The 14101-nt window shown below is 38.2% G+C and overlaps 6 protein-coding genes and 1 long non-coding RNA gene across 7 annotated transcripts in view; 4 read left to right on the plus strand and 3 right to left on the minus strand.

Moving 5' to 3' along the window:
- Positions 1-92, minus strand: part of LOC111489561 (RING-H2 finger protein ATL46) — a 1766-nt gene extending 1674 nt beyond the window's left edge. Inside the window, exon 1 of the mRNA XM_023137861.1 lies at positions 18-92. The gene's annotated coding sequence lies outside the window, so the exon portion shown is untranslated. The remainder of the gene's footprint in view (positions 1-17) is intronic.
- LOC111489623 overlaps positions 1-180 on the minus strand; it is a 3347-nt gene extending 3167 nt beyond the window's left edge. The window contains exon 1 of the long non-coding RNA XR_002719409.1: positions 26-180. This is a non-coding gene — a long non-coding RNA (uncharacterized LOC111489623). The remainder of the gene's footprint in view (positions 1-25) is intronic.
- A 902-nt stretch (positions 181-1082) lies between these two features.
- LOC111489524 (probable inactive receptor kinase At2g26730) lies at positions 1083-8445 on the minus strand. The gene is made up of 3 exons (XM_023137791.1): positions 8328-8445; positions 2258-3614; positions 1083-1692 (listed from the first exon to the last, which is right to left on the minus strand). Exons 2-3 carry the CDS (start codon positions 3585-3587, stop codon positions 1205-1207), a joined length of 1818 nt encoding a protein of 605 aa, XP_022993559.1. The 5' UTR covers positions 3588-3614; positions 8328-8445; the 3' UTR covers positions 1083-1204.
- On the plus strand, positions 3753-6225 carry LOC111489403 (WAT1-related protein At3g28050-like). Its single transcript, XM_023137594.1, has 5 exons — positions 3753-3818; positions 5198-5445; positions 5526-5591; positions 5668-5781; positions 5862-6225. The coding sequence occupies exons 1-5, from the start codon at positions 3753-3755 to the stop codon at positions 6223-6225; spliced, it is 858 nt and encodes a 285-aa protein (XP_022993362.1).
- Positions 6041-10785, plus strand: LOC111489563 (WAT1-related protein At3g28050-like). The gene is made up of 7 exons (XM_023137863.1): positions 6041-6099; positions 8275-8569; positions 8652-8765; positions 9363-9600; positions 9992-10150; positions 10227-10378; positions 10475-10785. The coding sequence occupies exons 2-7, from the start codon at positions 8307-8309 to the stop codon at positions 10671-10673; spliced, it is 1125 nt and encodes a 374-aa protein (XP_022993631.1). The 5' UTR covers positions 6041-6099; positions 8275-8306; the 3' UTR covers positions 10674-10785.
- Positions 6636-8185, plus strand: LOC111489600 (WAT1-related protein At3g28050-like). Its single transcript, XM_023137911.1, has 3 exons — positions 6636-6852; positions 6946-7097; positions 7175-8185. Exons 1-3 carry the CDS (start codon positions 6733-6735, stop codon positions 7365-7367), a joined length of 465 nt encoding a protein of 154 aa, XP_022993679.1. The 5' UTR covers positions 6636-6732; the 3' UTR covers positions 7368-8185.
- Positions 10786-10963: 178 nt separating the features above from the next.
- On the plus strand, positions 10964-12303 carry LOC111489594. Its single transcript, XM_023137903.1, has one exon. It carries the CDS (start codon positions 11561-11563, stop codon positions 12110-12112), a length of 552 nt encoding a protein of 183 aa, XP_022993671.1. The 5' UTR covers positions 10964-11560; the 3' UTR covers positions 12113-12303.
- Positions 12304-14101: the final 1798 nt, after the last annotated feature.

Genomic DNA, 14101 nt, shown 5'->3' on the forward strand with positions numbered 1-14101 from the left:
GGGGGGGGGGGGGGGGGATAGATACCTTTCTCTCTTGTCTCTTTTGGAGAGAACGGGAGAAGCCCAGAAGAGTGACAGAGACAAGAGTTGAGGGGGAAGGGAAAGGGAAAGGAAGCGGTGGATTGAGAACACGCGCGGGGAGTGCGCGTGGGAGAGTAATAGGTCAACCATAAGAGACAAAGTGCGGGCTTGAATAAGATTTAAGAGTTATACACTAAATCTTTTATTTTATACTATAAATTTGTAAAATTAAAATATAGTTTTTAATTTTTTAAAATTGTGTGTGTAATGATATCTGTTAAATTTAAAATTCATGATATCAATATTAAAAATAAAATTTATATTTATATTTAATAGATTAATTATTTGGTTAGAAATAAGATAAAAATAATTATTAATGAGAACAAAAAGTTTAGTGGCATTTATTTGAAGCTATTTATGAGATAAAATTGTCAACTGCTTTGGTTCAAGACTTTACTTGAAGTTTGGGTAAGTAATTGGTTCTTTCAAGGTTGCAACATGTGAATGGGTTTTTTTTTTTTTTTTTTTTAAATAAATATAAAATAAAATTGAGATCAATACATTCTCCACTAAATAATTACTGAAATATTCGACTTTTAAATTATATAAAAAGAATTTTTATTAATTAACTTTTTTTCTTTTAAAGAAAAAGAAGAAATTTGAATGTCATCCTCCACAAGCAATCATGTGCTTTATTTAGGCCATTAGCCACTTTTAAGGGATATTATGATTTTCCTTTTGTGATTGCCTAACTGAAAATAAGTGGGAGGGAAAGTAAATTAATAGTTTATTATTATTATTATTATTATTTGCTTTCTCTGAATGTAATTGAAAAATGTCATCAAAAGTTAAAGCCAAAAGTTTTTACTTTTTATTCCTTTTTTATAAAATAAAAAAAAGAAACAAAAAGTTATATATATATTTTTAATCAAAATTTTCATATATTTTACTTAATAAAAATATAATAAATCATGGTGGAAAGGGTTCCTAAATTTTTTTAGTGGATTGAAGGGTAAAATTGGAAAATCATTTAAAATAAGAGGGTAAAACGGGCACATAAAACGAGCATGTGAATTCAATCATTTCAACTCTAAAATATATAATTTAACTAATTGAGTGATGCTTGAATCGAACATTAATTAAAATTTTTTGGCACTAATTTGAGAGAATGATAGTGTCTTGTTCATCCTCCTTTGATTGAGTCAATCATGGCAACAACCTGGTCCATGTTGGGCCTTGCATGGGGAGAACTCTCAACGCATTTAACAGCGACCACTAACAAGTTCACCATCCTCTCTTCGCTTGCTGCTTCAGCCAACAAGGAGCTGTCCAAAACTTCTGCAGTCCATTCTTCTCTAAGAACAGTTCTAACCCAATCTGCCAAACAAATCCCTTTTTCATCTCTCGCAAGCTTCCCTGTGAGCAGCTCAAGGAGGATGAGCCCAAATCCATGAACATCTGATCTGAAGGAGGTGCTTTCATGGAGCCCATATTCACTTATGCACGGCTCCATGTTCCAGTTCATGAGTATGTTTGATGATTTCAAGTTGCCATGAGCTATTTCTTCTTGTTCTAACCCCTTGTGCATTTGTGCTAATGCCTTCGCTATTCTGCCTGTTATGTCAAGCCTGCTGATCCAGGGGAATGAGTTCTTGTTGTGGCTTGATGATCCTGAGATTTCAAATGAGAAATATGAGCGCTTTTGGGCTTTGTAATTGATGGACTATGATACTCAGATGAGTTTTATGAGATCACACGTCGGTTGAAGAGGAGAACGAAACATTGTTTATAAGGGTGTGGAAACCTCCCTCTAGCATACGCGTTTTGAAAACCTTGAAGAGAGGACGATATCTACTAGTGGTGGGCTTGGGCAGTTTCAAATGGTTTCAAAGCCAGACACCGGGCAACATGCCAGCGAGGAGGGTGGACACGAAGCGGTGTGCCAGCAATGATGCTGGCCCCAAAGAAGGATGAATTGGAGGGTCCCACATTGATTAGAGAAGGGAACGAGTGTCAGCAAGGACGCTAGGCCTCGAAGAAGGGTAGATTGTGAGATCCCACGTTGGTTGGAAAGGAGAACGAAGTCATTATTTATAAAGGTGTGGAAACCTCTTCCTAACAGACGCGTTTTAAAAACTAGAAAGGAAAAGCTATCTCTAGTGGTGGCCTTAGATTGTTACCATAAAAAAAAAAAAAAAGTGAATAATGAGCATATTAAAAGGGTTAGAAATCTTACCATGAAGAAGGCTGAACAGGCTTCCATTAGGCTGAAATTCATACACCAAAAGCTTCTCATGATCAGAACTATAAAAGGCAAGTGGTGGAAGCACATTAGGATGCTTCACTCTATCAATCTTCCACATCCTTTTTATAAACTCATCACTTGAAATGCCCCAATCCTTAATCCTCTTCACAGCAAACACCATCCCATAATCAAACATAACCTTATAAAGACTCCCATGGTTCCCTCTCCCAATCAGCTCAGCAGGAGCCTTAAGCAAGTCCTCAAACTTCAGCCCATTCACCACTGGATTTGTAAGCACTATCAGAGATGATGACAACCCTCCACTCTCACTTGAAAGCATTGAAAACTCTGCCTTGCTTGTTTTGTATTCACTTGACAAAGAAAAAGTACTGAACTTGCTGCTAATTCCATCATCATCTACTGCTGCAACTCTGTTTCTTGAATCCTCTTTTCTTACCTTTTCCCTCCTTTTACATATCATGAAAACTGCTATAAATGTTAAGAAAACACCTATCATTATGTATCCTGAGAACATCAAAATATGGTCTTTGTTGTGCTTTGATTCTTCACCTCCTGGTTTGACTTCTTCTAGCTTGAGTGAGAGGCATTTTGTTGGCAATGGATCTCCACAAAGTAGTGGATTTCCCATGAAGCTGTCTGAAGCAAAGTAGCTACCGCTGTCGGTCGGAATCAGACCGGAGAAATTGTTGAAGGAAACATTAAATCTCTCAAAGTTGGAGAATTCAAACTGGGGTATCTCTCCAGAGAACTTATTGTTCTCAGCAAGGAACATGGTGAGGCCTGAGATCCTTGACAAATCTGGCAAGTTCCCAGATAAGTTATTGTCTGAAAGTTCGAGTCTTTTAAGGTTGACTAACTTGGATAAAGAACTTGGTAGATTTCCATGGAATTTATTTCCTCTTACATGAAACCGTGTCAGCTGCTTGCAATTATCAATATCAGCTGGGATTTCTCCAGAGATGTTGTTGTAATTGAGGCTTAGAACAGTGAGGGAATTCAGTAGAGGCTTTGAGTTGCAGAGGAAGCTTGTTTGAAGAGTTCCTGAAAGATTCAAGCCATCAAGAAACAGTTTCTTTACAGAAACATTTCTTCCATCACAGACCAAACCAAGCCATCTGTTCTTGCAAGGATCAGAAGAAATGTTCCATCCAAGATGCTGGTTGTGTTGGCCATTTTGGGGACTTAGTTTTGCAAGAAACTGAATCAGTGAGCTCTTTACAGAATCATCGACAGCAGCAGCATTGGTAAAGATGAACAGAAATGAACAAACAAGAAACGCCCAGATGGAAATTTGATTCATTTTTTCAATGTTTGTGGGGAAATCAACCTGGAGAAGTTAACAGAAGAAGGGTTTTAAAGAATGGCTAATAAACAAGAGAGGATAAAAGGTAAAGGGTGTGCATAGCAATGAAGCCATTGTTGGAGTTCTTTAAGCTCCAACTGGCTAATGATTTGCAATAAAACAATGAAGAAAATGCCATTTTTCTCATTGATAGCATATGAAAATTTGGAAGCCGGCATCTACAGAGAAGTTAGTTGTTGTATTCTTACATATATCAGTAAATGGAAACTTTCTGATATAATGTTAAATCAAACTCATCCATTTTGTTGACCATTTGAAGTGCTTCTGATATCAGTTCTTGATCAATGGTTGATATCAATCCAATATTTTTTATCCCATAAAGAACATCACAAGAACATACATGAAACAACCCTTACAAGAAAAATCAAGCATAGTGACCTGTTGGACTCATTCTTGAGGCTATCGATATGATACCTTCGCTACAAGTTAGGATGAAAGTTAATCATACCATTGTAAAAATATGGGAGGTTCATTATCCTAACACAATAAACTTCTCAGGTCGGACCATAAACAGTTTCAGGTCCTTACAACTTCTTGGGGAGGGCTAGTGTGAAATCCTCCATCGGTTAGAGAGGGAAACAAAATATTCCTTATTAGGGTGTGGAAACCTCTCCCTATTAGATGCGTTTTAAACAACCGTGAGATTGATGGCGACACGCAACAGGTCAAAGTGGACATATCTATTAGCAGTGGGCTTGGCTTGTTACAAATGGTATTAGAGTCAGACATTAGGCGGTGTGCCAGAGAGGACCCTAGGTCTCCAAGGGGATGGATTGTGAGATCTTACGTCGGTTGTAGAGAGGAACAAAATATTTCTTATAAAGGTGTGGAAACCTCTCCCTAGTAGACGCGGATAATATGTGATAATGGTGAGCTTGGACTGTTACCGTTAGACTAAAAAATAAAGAAAAACTGGATCACTTTTGACACATTAGAATGTTCCAATATGTTGTTGAGCAATAAAACAAAAGGGCTTTGGTATATGACGCAATTAGAGATTGATTTCTTTTGGCTTTTACAGAGTCTTTGAAATACTCAAGCCTGCTGATAGAGGTGCCAATCAAAGTGACTCAGATATGATGTTTTTGCCAGGTAAGTTGAGAAATAACAGAGCATATGAGACAAAGAGAAAAGTCCCAAAACAATGGGAATTGTTCTTTTCTAGATATTTGGGCTCCAATGAAAACGAGAGTTACAAAAATAGGATGATCTACCTAGTTCATCAATGAAGTTAGCACCTAGAGCACCAATAACCACATAGTCCACCGAGTTAGAGAGTTCAAGGGATTCGTGCTAGTGAAATCCATCACTATATTGAATGATTACGAGCATTCACATCTCAATTAAATGAAATTAATTTGGTGCAACTGAGTATGAATGATGTGTTGGATCATGCCTTTGTCTTAAATCTAAAAGGGGGCGATACAATTAAGTTGTTTCTTCTTTTATACCTTTCCTTTTCCTTCAAGCATCAACAATGAAGACAAAATCTCAAACATCAATCACTTTTAGCCATCCATAAATGATAGTTTTCTTGTAAACAACAGATATCAATAACCAATACAAATCCCTCTTTTTCCTTGTTCTTTGTTAGAATCAGATCAGATCAGAATGTTGCAGATGATGGAGGCTGCCATGCCCTTCACTGCCATGATAATGGTGGAGAGCACAGATGTGATCATATCAACACTAATCAAAGCAGCCATGCCAAAGGGATGAACAACTTGGTCTTCCTCGTCTATTCTAACGCTCTCGCCACCTTCCTTCTCCTTCCCTTTTTCCTCTTTTCTTCCAGGTTCTTCTTCTAATCAAACCCATTACAGTTTTACTTCTTTCTATGAAGAACTCTGATGATCAAATGAAAAACTTGTGCAGAAACAATCTGGGTGCACCTCTATCTTTCTCTATGATCCTTGCCTTCTTTCTCCTTGGGCTTAATGGGTAACAAAAAGTTAAATTCTTTCAATAATTTAACCTTTTTCTGGCTCAAAAAGTTGAATAATTTTGTTATGGACAGGAGTGTGGGTGAGTTATTGGCAAACACAGGGATAAACTACAGCTCCCCTGTTCTTTTATCAGCAATGGCAAATCTCATCCCCATTTTCACCTTTCTTCTTGCTGTTATTTTCAGGTGGTAAGATTTAGAGTTACTCAGTTTACACCTCCTTATATTCATCAAGATCTTGCTTAGAAATTTGGTATTGGGTTCAGAATGGAGAGGCTTGATTTGAAGAGAAGCAGTGGGAAAGCCAAGTGTTTGGGTACCATTATAGCTGTGTCAGGAGCTTTCTTAATAACTCTGTATAAAGGGCCTGTGTTGATCATGTCCTCCTCCTCTCAGTCGGTGGGACAAGAAGCTGTAGCACTGTCACAGAAGCCAAACTGGGTGTTTGGTGGCTTTCTCTTTCTAATGGTTTGTTTTCTATCATCAACTTGGAAGATTGCTCAGGTAATTCATTCTCCATCTTTGTTCAGGATTGTTGGGAGGGGGGTTTGGGAAGCCCAAAACAAAGTAACGAGAGCTTATGTTCAAAGTGGACAATATCATACCATTGTGAAGAGTCATGATTTCTAACGTGGTATCAAAGTCTTGCCTTAACTTAGTCATGTCAATAGAATCCTCAAATTTCGAACAAAGAAGTTGTGAGTCTCGAAAGTATATTCAAAAGTGACTCAAGGGTCGAACAAATAGTGTACTTTGTTCCTTCGAGGGCTCCAGAGAAGGAGTTAAGCCTTAATTAGAGGGAGACTGTTTGAAGGCTACATAGACCTCAGGGGAGGCCTATGGTGTACTTTGTTCGGGGGGAGGATAGTTGAGAATGGTTGGGATGGAGTCTCAAATTAGCTAATTTAGTGGAAGATCATGGGTTTATAAGTGAGGAATAATATCTCCATTGGTATGAGACCTTTTGGGGAAACCTAAAAAGTCATAAGAACTCATGCTCAAAGGGACAATATCACCGTGGAGAATAGTGATTTCTAACAATTTTCACAATAATTTAATATTGTCGACTATTATGTTTTGTTCTGGATTCTGCATACATGGTTTGTTAGCGTATACCCAAACAAAAAGATCACAAGCATGTTCTTCTTCACATTCTTTGTGACGGTCCAAACGGCAGCCTTTGCTGTCGTCATCAATACAAAGGCAACTGTGTGGCAAGTCCGACCCGACATCGAAATGGTCACCATCGTATTCTCCGTAAGAAACCGACACAGAAACCCATAAACTAAACGAATTAAGTTCATAGTTAGTGATATAGGTAATGAATTAGTTTGGGTTGGCAAATGGCAGGCCATATTTGGGAGTATGGTTCGTACTGGCGTCCACACATGGTGCTTGCAAAGGAAGGGCCCAGTCTTTGTTGCAATGTTCAAGCCCCTGGGCATGGTCATTGCCGTCGCCTTGGCCGTCAGCTTTCTTCGTGAGTCGCTTTGTCTCGGCAGGTAAGCTGGCCAACCCCTGCATAGTCTCGTGCTTATAAAGCAATGATAATGGGTGATTTCCTATTGGCACTTGGCAGTGTGATCGGATCGGTGGTGATTGGGTGTGGGTTTTATAGTGTGATATGGGGGCAGATCAAACAACTAGAATTGGACCTGGACTTACCACCTCCTTCTACTTCTGAATCACCATCTGCCTCCCTTTTGCACCACTCCTCTCTACAACATACCCAAGACAACAATTTTGGAACCTCTCTAGTAGGGCGGGTTTGAATAGTTAATGTCAGTGTTTCAATGTTCAATACTTACGTTGGGCATTGGATTCATCTACCTCAAAACGTGCTAGTACTGGATCAAATCTCTTCAACACATGTTCAATGTCATGACACCTATTTAAAGGAATGATATATAAATGAACTAGGATCACATCTAAATGAAAACGATCTTGAAGATAGAATGACTAAAAAAATCTTAAAAGAAATGAAAGTAACTCTCTATACTAATAAGGTGTACTCTGAAGAATTGTATTAGTTTAGTGAGAATAATATTTAACTCTAAAGTAATAATAATACTTAAAAGAACTCCATACAATTTTAAAATGTTTCTAAGTGATCGAGTCAAAAGGAGGAGGAAGTCTTTACCCAACTTCCAAATCTTTTCTCTTAAGAAAGGATACAAGAATTTCTTAAAAGAATACGAAGGCAGCCTTAGTTATACAACTAATGGTACTAAAATCATAAGATATTGAGTAGCACGAACACCTAGTTTCATCGTTGAGCTTAAAAGCAAAAGGAAAAAGGGAAAGTAAAAGGAAAAGGAGCTGAAATCAAGAAAATATGGAAGAGTAAGAGCCACGCCAAGAATCTATAGCCTATTTGAATCACCTAAGAACATAAAAAACTAACGGTTCAGGTCCTTGTTGATGCACAACAAACAAATAATATAAGCATTTATAAATACTTCTTAAGAATTAAACAGGGGATAAAAAGTAATTATACGATCTTAATCATAGAGGTAGCTTCAAATATGCTATTGGTATTAATATAATGCAAGGACGTTGACATAGTGTTTAGTGGTGAAAATAATAATAATGATTTTATTTATTTATATATATTATATTAAAATACCCCCACTCGGCCACTGCCTTCGGAAATCACGACTCTGTTTTCCTGAAGAACAGAGGAACCGAGTTTGAGGTCTGAACGCAAAGAGATGGCGGGAAGTGGAACATACCTGATGGAAGCGGCTCTACCGTTTCCGGTGATGATCGCCATGGAGTGTATCAACGTCGGTCTCAACACTCTTTTCAAAGCCGCCACCGCCTCCGGCATGAGCCACCATGTCTTCGTCGTCTATTCTTACTCCCTGGCCGCGCTTCTCCTCCTCCCTTCTCCCTTCATCTCTCGCAGATCCAGGCGTCTACCACCTCTGAGTTTCTCTGTACTTTCCAAGATCGCGCTTCTCGGACTCATCGGGTACGCGATTTCGGTGACCTAATCGAGTTTGAAGAGTTCATGAACTGAAATTATCGTTCTGGTTTTGTTTCGATTTTGGCAGTTCTTCTTCGCAGATTATGGGATACACAGGAATCAATTACAGTTCTCCAACGCTTGCTTCCGCTATCAGCAACCTTGTTCCTGCTTTCACTTTCATCCTCGCCGTCATTTTCAGGTTCTTCGTCGCCTTCCTCTGTTTCTCTTGAAGGGTCGTTATAATAAGCCAGAGGTCATTTTGTTTTAATTACTTTACAATAATAATAAATAAATAAATAATTTAAAAAGCCCCTCCGTAATTTATGTTTTTTTTTCTTGATTTTTTTAAGGTTTTTATTTAGTTAGCCCATTTTTTCAGTTATTTTTATAAAAATATATACACACACACACACACTTTTTTTCCTTATTTTTTCTCTGCAATAATTTAAATATTCGTAAAAAAGCATTTTAAAATTTTGGGAAATTCTATAATAAAAAAAATTAAAAAAAAACGCTTTAAAAACTATTGTTGGAGATTTTGGAATTTTTTATAAAAAAATGGATAATAAAAAGAATTGTAGATAAAAATAGTGTTTAAAATTTGGAAGTTTATGTTTTTATTTCTGATAATTTGGGCCCATTTTGTTTATATCTTAAAATAAAGTTTGTATTTTTAAATATTTTTAAAAGTGACAATTAAGTTATTTTATTTAATTTTTGAATAAAAAAAGAATTAGTTTGATAGTTGATTAAGGCATGTAATTATACTAATGAGTTTATAATAATATGGAATTAGGATGGAGAAAGTGGTATTGAAGAGGCATAGCAGTCAAGCCAAAGTGATGGGCACCATAATATCCATATCAGGTGCCTTTGTGGTCACTCTTTACAAGGGCCCAAGGATTGTTTTGTCTTCAGCGCCCTCGTCGCTTTCTCTTCATCATCCATTGGCCTCTTCCCACTCTAATTGGCTCATTGGCAGCCTTCTCTTGACTGCTGAATACATCTTGGTTCCCCTTTGGTACATTGTTCAGGTAACTCTTCTTCATGTTCTCGTGCAATGGAACCGTCTAACTTCACAACTAATAGAGGTTATCTGTTTTAGCTTGTTACGTATTGTCGTTAGTCTCACCGTTTTAAAACGTGTCTATTAGAAACAAGTTTTTACGCTCGTATAAGAAATGTATTTTGTTTTTCTCTCCAACCAATATACAACCTCACTATCCACTCCCTTTAAGGGCTCAGCGTCCTCGCTGACTTACCGACCGGTGTCTGGCTCTGAAACCATTTATAACAGCCCATCGCTAGTCGATATTGTCCACTTTCGTCTGTTATGTATCGCCGTCAACCTCACAATTTTTAAACAACTGACGTAGGATCTCAGAGTAACTATCTTAACCTTGAAACTGTTGAACATTCTGACAGACAAGAATTATGAAGGAATACCCAGACGAGGCAACAGTGGTCTTCTTCTACAACTTAACAGTGGCCTTCATAGCTGCCATTGTTGGGGTGGTTTTAGAGACAGATCCAAGCGCTTGGATTTTGAGGCAACATATAGCATTGGCCTCTGTTTTATGCTCTGTAAGAATCAAGAAAAAGGCACTTAATAATACTCCTATCATCTGTTTTATGACTTACAAAAGCTGTTTTTTCTTAGGGACTTTTTGGATCATGCTTGAATAATACAGTTCATACATGGGCACTCCGCTTGAAAGGACCGGTGTTCGTAGCGATGTTTAAGCCATTGTCGATCGTTGTTGCCATCGTAATGGGTGTTCTATTTCTTGGTGATTCACTATATCTTGGAAGGTATGATCACAAAGAGAAATTAACCATAAGTTTCTAGCATCAGTTCTAACAGTTGAACTAACTTGAAGAAGTTTGAAATTTTGGTGTGTTTTACAGTGTTGTTGGAGCATCCATAATATCCATAGGGTTTTATACTGTGATGTGGGGAAAAGCAAAGGAGGAGAGGGGCGTTGGAGAAGAAAAAGAAGAAGGCCATACCCATAATCTTAGTGGTAACAAGGAATCACATGAAGATCAGAGAGTACCTCTTCTTGGAAGCTACAACACACACAGACACAGTGCAGACAATGTATAAATATCCAACTTTTATTCACCATCCAAGCTATGGCTATGGCTAAGCTTGGGAGGAAACTGTACCATTTGTAGCATGCCGTAGGGTAGTAATGAATGAAGGGTTAATTTAAATGTATAAATATTGTCTGCTTTGACCCATTAACACACTTATACGGAATACTTTTTAAAAGATCGAGAAGCCTAATCTATGCAAACAAACGAATATTTTGTTAGTGATATGAAAATTTTGAAAACAAATAAAAGCATAATTCAAATTTGAAAAAATTACTTTTTTAAGTGTGGAAGAACAATTCGGTCTACCAAAGGGGTTCCAAGTTCAACGGTGGTTGGGTGTGGGTATTTTAAGCGGGCTGGCCGATGCCCCCTTCTCTCTCCCCTTGTCTTCCTCGTTTCGATCCACTCGGAGGACACCTAATCTGGTTCGGTTCGCCTCTTAGCAAGTGGCTGTGCAGCTCCGAGACTCTCTTGCACAGCCTTTCCTTTCATCCCTCTTTCTATTTCACCCTCTCTTTCCCACTTTTTACTTCACTTCACCGCTTTAGGTGTCTGCGTTCTTCCCATTTCTTGATCTTCCTTTCATCGCCATTCTTGGGCTCCTCTCTTTCTTGAAATTCGTATTTTCCATTTCTGTTTTACCTCTTCCTCGCATTCTTTTTGTAGGTTTTTGGGCATCTGGGTTCATCGATTTCTTCTGGGTTTTCTGTATTCGTCTGTTTTTTTGTGTTCTATCTCTAGGGTTTTGAATTTTTCATTTCAGATTGTTCTAATCTTTTCGTGTTCCCCGCTTTTCTTTCTCTTGTAATTCGAAATTTGAAATTGGTTTCTGGGTTTTGTTTATTTCGCCCTGTTTTTCACTATTTTACCTTGAGGATTTTGAGTTCTAAGGCGATGTCACAAGGCTTTGCGATCGAGCTCTATTTCGATCCAGCGCTTGAAAATCAAGTTCTCAAGGCTTGGAATGTACTGGCTCGCCGTCAAATTAGTACCCAACTCATTGAAATTGAATCACGCCCTCACATTACCCTCTTCTCCAGCCCTTTTCTTGAACCCACAAAAGTTGAATCCATCGTTAAAAATTTCGCTTCTAAACAGGAACCCTTGCCATTGTCCTTATCGTCAATTGGTAGTCTTCCCAGTGACAATAACGTTCTATTTCTTGGTCCAGCACCTTCGATTTCACTCCTCCAATTCCAATCCCAATTGTGCGAAGCAATGAGGAAAGAAGGAATTGAAATCGGGGAGGAATATCGTCCCGGCTCGTGGATTCCCCATTGCGCTGTTGCTCAGGAGGTGCCCAGGGCTCGAATGGCTGAGGCATTTTGTGTTCTAAGGGATTTGAAGCTACCAGTTTCCGGGTACGCAATTGATATTGGGTTGGTGGAATTTTCCCCTGTTCGGGAGCTGTTCTCTTTTGTTCTTGGTAACACTGTCGAAGCTTGAAGCTTTGACGCCAATATTGTGCTTTAATCTGATAGCTCTTCCCTATGAACTTGTATAACCTTCAATTGATTCTAGCTGTTTTAGAGGGGTCCCATTTAAACGCTAGAGCATTTCAAACAAGGGTGCATTTTGTATTTTGTGTTATGAATTTCATCTTTTCTTTATTATCTTCATATTAAGGTTGAATCTTACCTGCTAGTGCATAAACACAGTTGATTTGATGATTAGTGAGTGAGGGGGAAAACATTATTGGTTGGTTCAATTGCTGAGGTTCTGAATTTGTTGGTTCTTTGAGATGATCCCTGTTTTCATAATTCATTTTGTAGATAACCTTTTAGGCCTTCCTCGTATAGTTTCTTTTGGGTAAACACTTTTACTTGTAAGTTGCTGTGGACATCATGAACCTTTTTATAGGTTGAGTAGTAAACTGAGCAGCAAAGCCCTATTAAGACTTTCTCTGCTGTTCATGACTCAAAAGGTATCCGAATATTTCAATCAACCGTGGCTTGTATTGAATTACACCATCTTTGTGTAATAGTCCAAGTCCACCGCTAGCAAATATTGTCCTTTTTGAGCTTTCCCTCTCGGGATTTCTCTCAAGATTTTTAAAACGCATATGCTAGGGAGAGGTTTCCACACCCTTATAAAGAATGCTTTGTTCTCCTCCCCAATTGATGTGGGATCTCACAATTGATGTTGGGCGGTTACACTTTGATTCACAGGATTTCTCCGTGGCCTACTTTTTTGAGTTTCTCTTTGGTTGATATTGTTCTTCCCTCTGTTCATTTAGGTCAAGTTTTCGTCTTGGTGAAAGTATATGCTTTAGCTGCTACCCTCATGTTCAATCTGTCTTTGAGGAGGTTGGACTTGATTGTTCTAGGTACGACTTGGATTTAATTCCTCTATCCATCTGTTTCCTGAATTCTTTATAAACATACCCGTGAAGGCGTTTTCTAGGGATTAATATCAATTGGTATACATGAAAATGTAATTCCTTCCTCAGTGAAATGGTGAAATCTTGAGTTTTTATCTTCATTTTTATCATGCTACCTTAAAGTCAAGCTTCCAGAGAAGGATCTTTCTCAAAGTGATGTAGTCAATCAAATCCCAGCTCTTGTTTTGATGAAAGCAATTCTTTAGAATCATTTTATCCTGTCGAAATCTCAACTTTAGTTCAACCAGGTCCTTTTCCTTTTTAAGAACCTTCTGTCTTTCTTGATCCCTGCCAATTTCAGGTTTTAGTTTCATACAATTTGGTGTGTTTTCTGCCATAATGTTTACAAAGTTCAATGAACTTGTTTCTACTTCAACAAACATTCATGCATAACAATGCTGCATTTTGAGATTCAATCTCAACCCAACACAGTAAAACATATTGAAATGACTTCAGCAATTTCATATCAGACACTCTCAAATACAGTAAGTCCCATCAATTCTACTCATCATGACACACGCAAACTCCAAAGGCAGACAAAGAAGAAACAGTAAGAAATTAATTGTTGCAATACAGAATGACAGTCAGATCATCAGGGAACTCAAACCATCTCTTTGAGAACCAAAAAAGAAACAAGACCAAGAAACTTGAGGAGCATTGGGTGGGAACATATGGCCTCAGCTGAATTGGAGCTATCGCCATAGTTCTGAGCTTCTGCTTCTGTAGCCATGGCAACAAGCAAGCAAGCAACCCAAATTAGACCCATACCCAAACATTTCTGAAGACCCATTTTCCTTCTTTTTCTTCTTTATTCTGTTGCTCGGGCTGAGATTGTCTCTTGATGTTGGTGAGTGGTGATGTTCTAATGGTGGGAATTTATAGAGGGAAAAGAAGGATCATTTGCCTGACAACTTCCTTGGAAGTGTCAAAATATGAACGGACAAAGAATCGTTTGTTTCTTTTTCAGATGGATCTAAATTTTGGCGTATAGAACGGCATATAGGAGCCAAATGGAGGATGATTCGGCATCCTCCATAGCTTCATACTTTGCAGGC

This window comes from Cucurbita maxima, unplaced genomic scaffold (assembly GCF_002738345.1).
Source record: "Cucurbita maxima cultivar Rimu unplaced genomic scaffold, Cmax_1.0 Cma_Scf00014, whole genome shotgun sequence".
NCBI classification, from domain to species: Eukaryota; Viridiplantae; Streptophyta; class Magnoliopsida; order Cucurbitales; family Cucurbitaceae; genus Cucurbita; species Cucurbita maxima.

Coding starts and splice junctions, on each gene's coding strand:
- LOC111489524 (XM_023137791.1), bottom strand. CDS start 3,587: ATGAATCAAATTTCCATCTGGGCGTTTCTTGTTTGTTCATTTCTGTTC. Junction 1,693..2,257: donor CCTGTTCAGCCTTCTTCATG/GTAAGATTTCTA, acceptor TTGAAATCTCAG/GATCATCAAGCCACAACAAG.
- LOC111489403 (XM_023137594.1), top strand. CDS start 3,753: ATGAAGAAAATGCCATTTTTCTCATTGATAGCATATGAAAATTTGGAA. Junction 5,446..5,525: donor TTTTTCCTCTTTTCTTCCAG/GTTCTTCTTCTA, acceptor AAACTTGTGCAG/AAACAATCTGGGTGCACCTC. Junction 5,782..5,861: donor CTTCTTGCTGTTATTTTCAG/GTGGTAAGATTT, acceptor TATTGGGTTCAG/AATGGAGAGGCTTGATTTGA.
- LOC111489600 (XM_023137911.1), top strand. CDS start 6,733: ATGTTCTTCTTCACATTCTTTGTGACGGTCCAAACGGCAGCCTTTGCT. Junction 6,853..6,945: donor TGGTCACCATCGTATTCTCC/GTAAGAAACCGA, acceptor GGCAAATGGCAG/GCCATATTTGGGAGTATGGT. Junction 7,098..7,174: donor GAGTCGCTTTGTCTCGGCAG/GTAAGCTGGCCA, acceptor GGCACTTGGCAG/TGTGATCGGATCGGTGGTGA.
- LOC111489563 (XM_023137863.1), top strand. CDS start 8,307: ATGGCGGGAAGTGGAACATACCTGATGGAAGCGGCTCTACCGTTTCCG. Junction 8,570..8,651: donor GCGCTTCTCGGACTCATCGG/GTACGCGATTTC, acceptor CGATTTTGGCAG/TTCTTCTTCGCAGATTATGG. Junction 9,601..9,991: donor CCCTTTGGTACATTGTTCAG/GTAACTCTTCTT, acceptor ACATTCTGACAG/ACAAGAATTATGAAGGAATA.
- LOC111489594 (XM_023137903.1), top strand. CDS start 11,561: ATGTCACAAGGCTTTGCGATCGAGCTCTATTTCGATCCAGCGCTTGAA.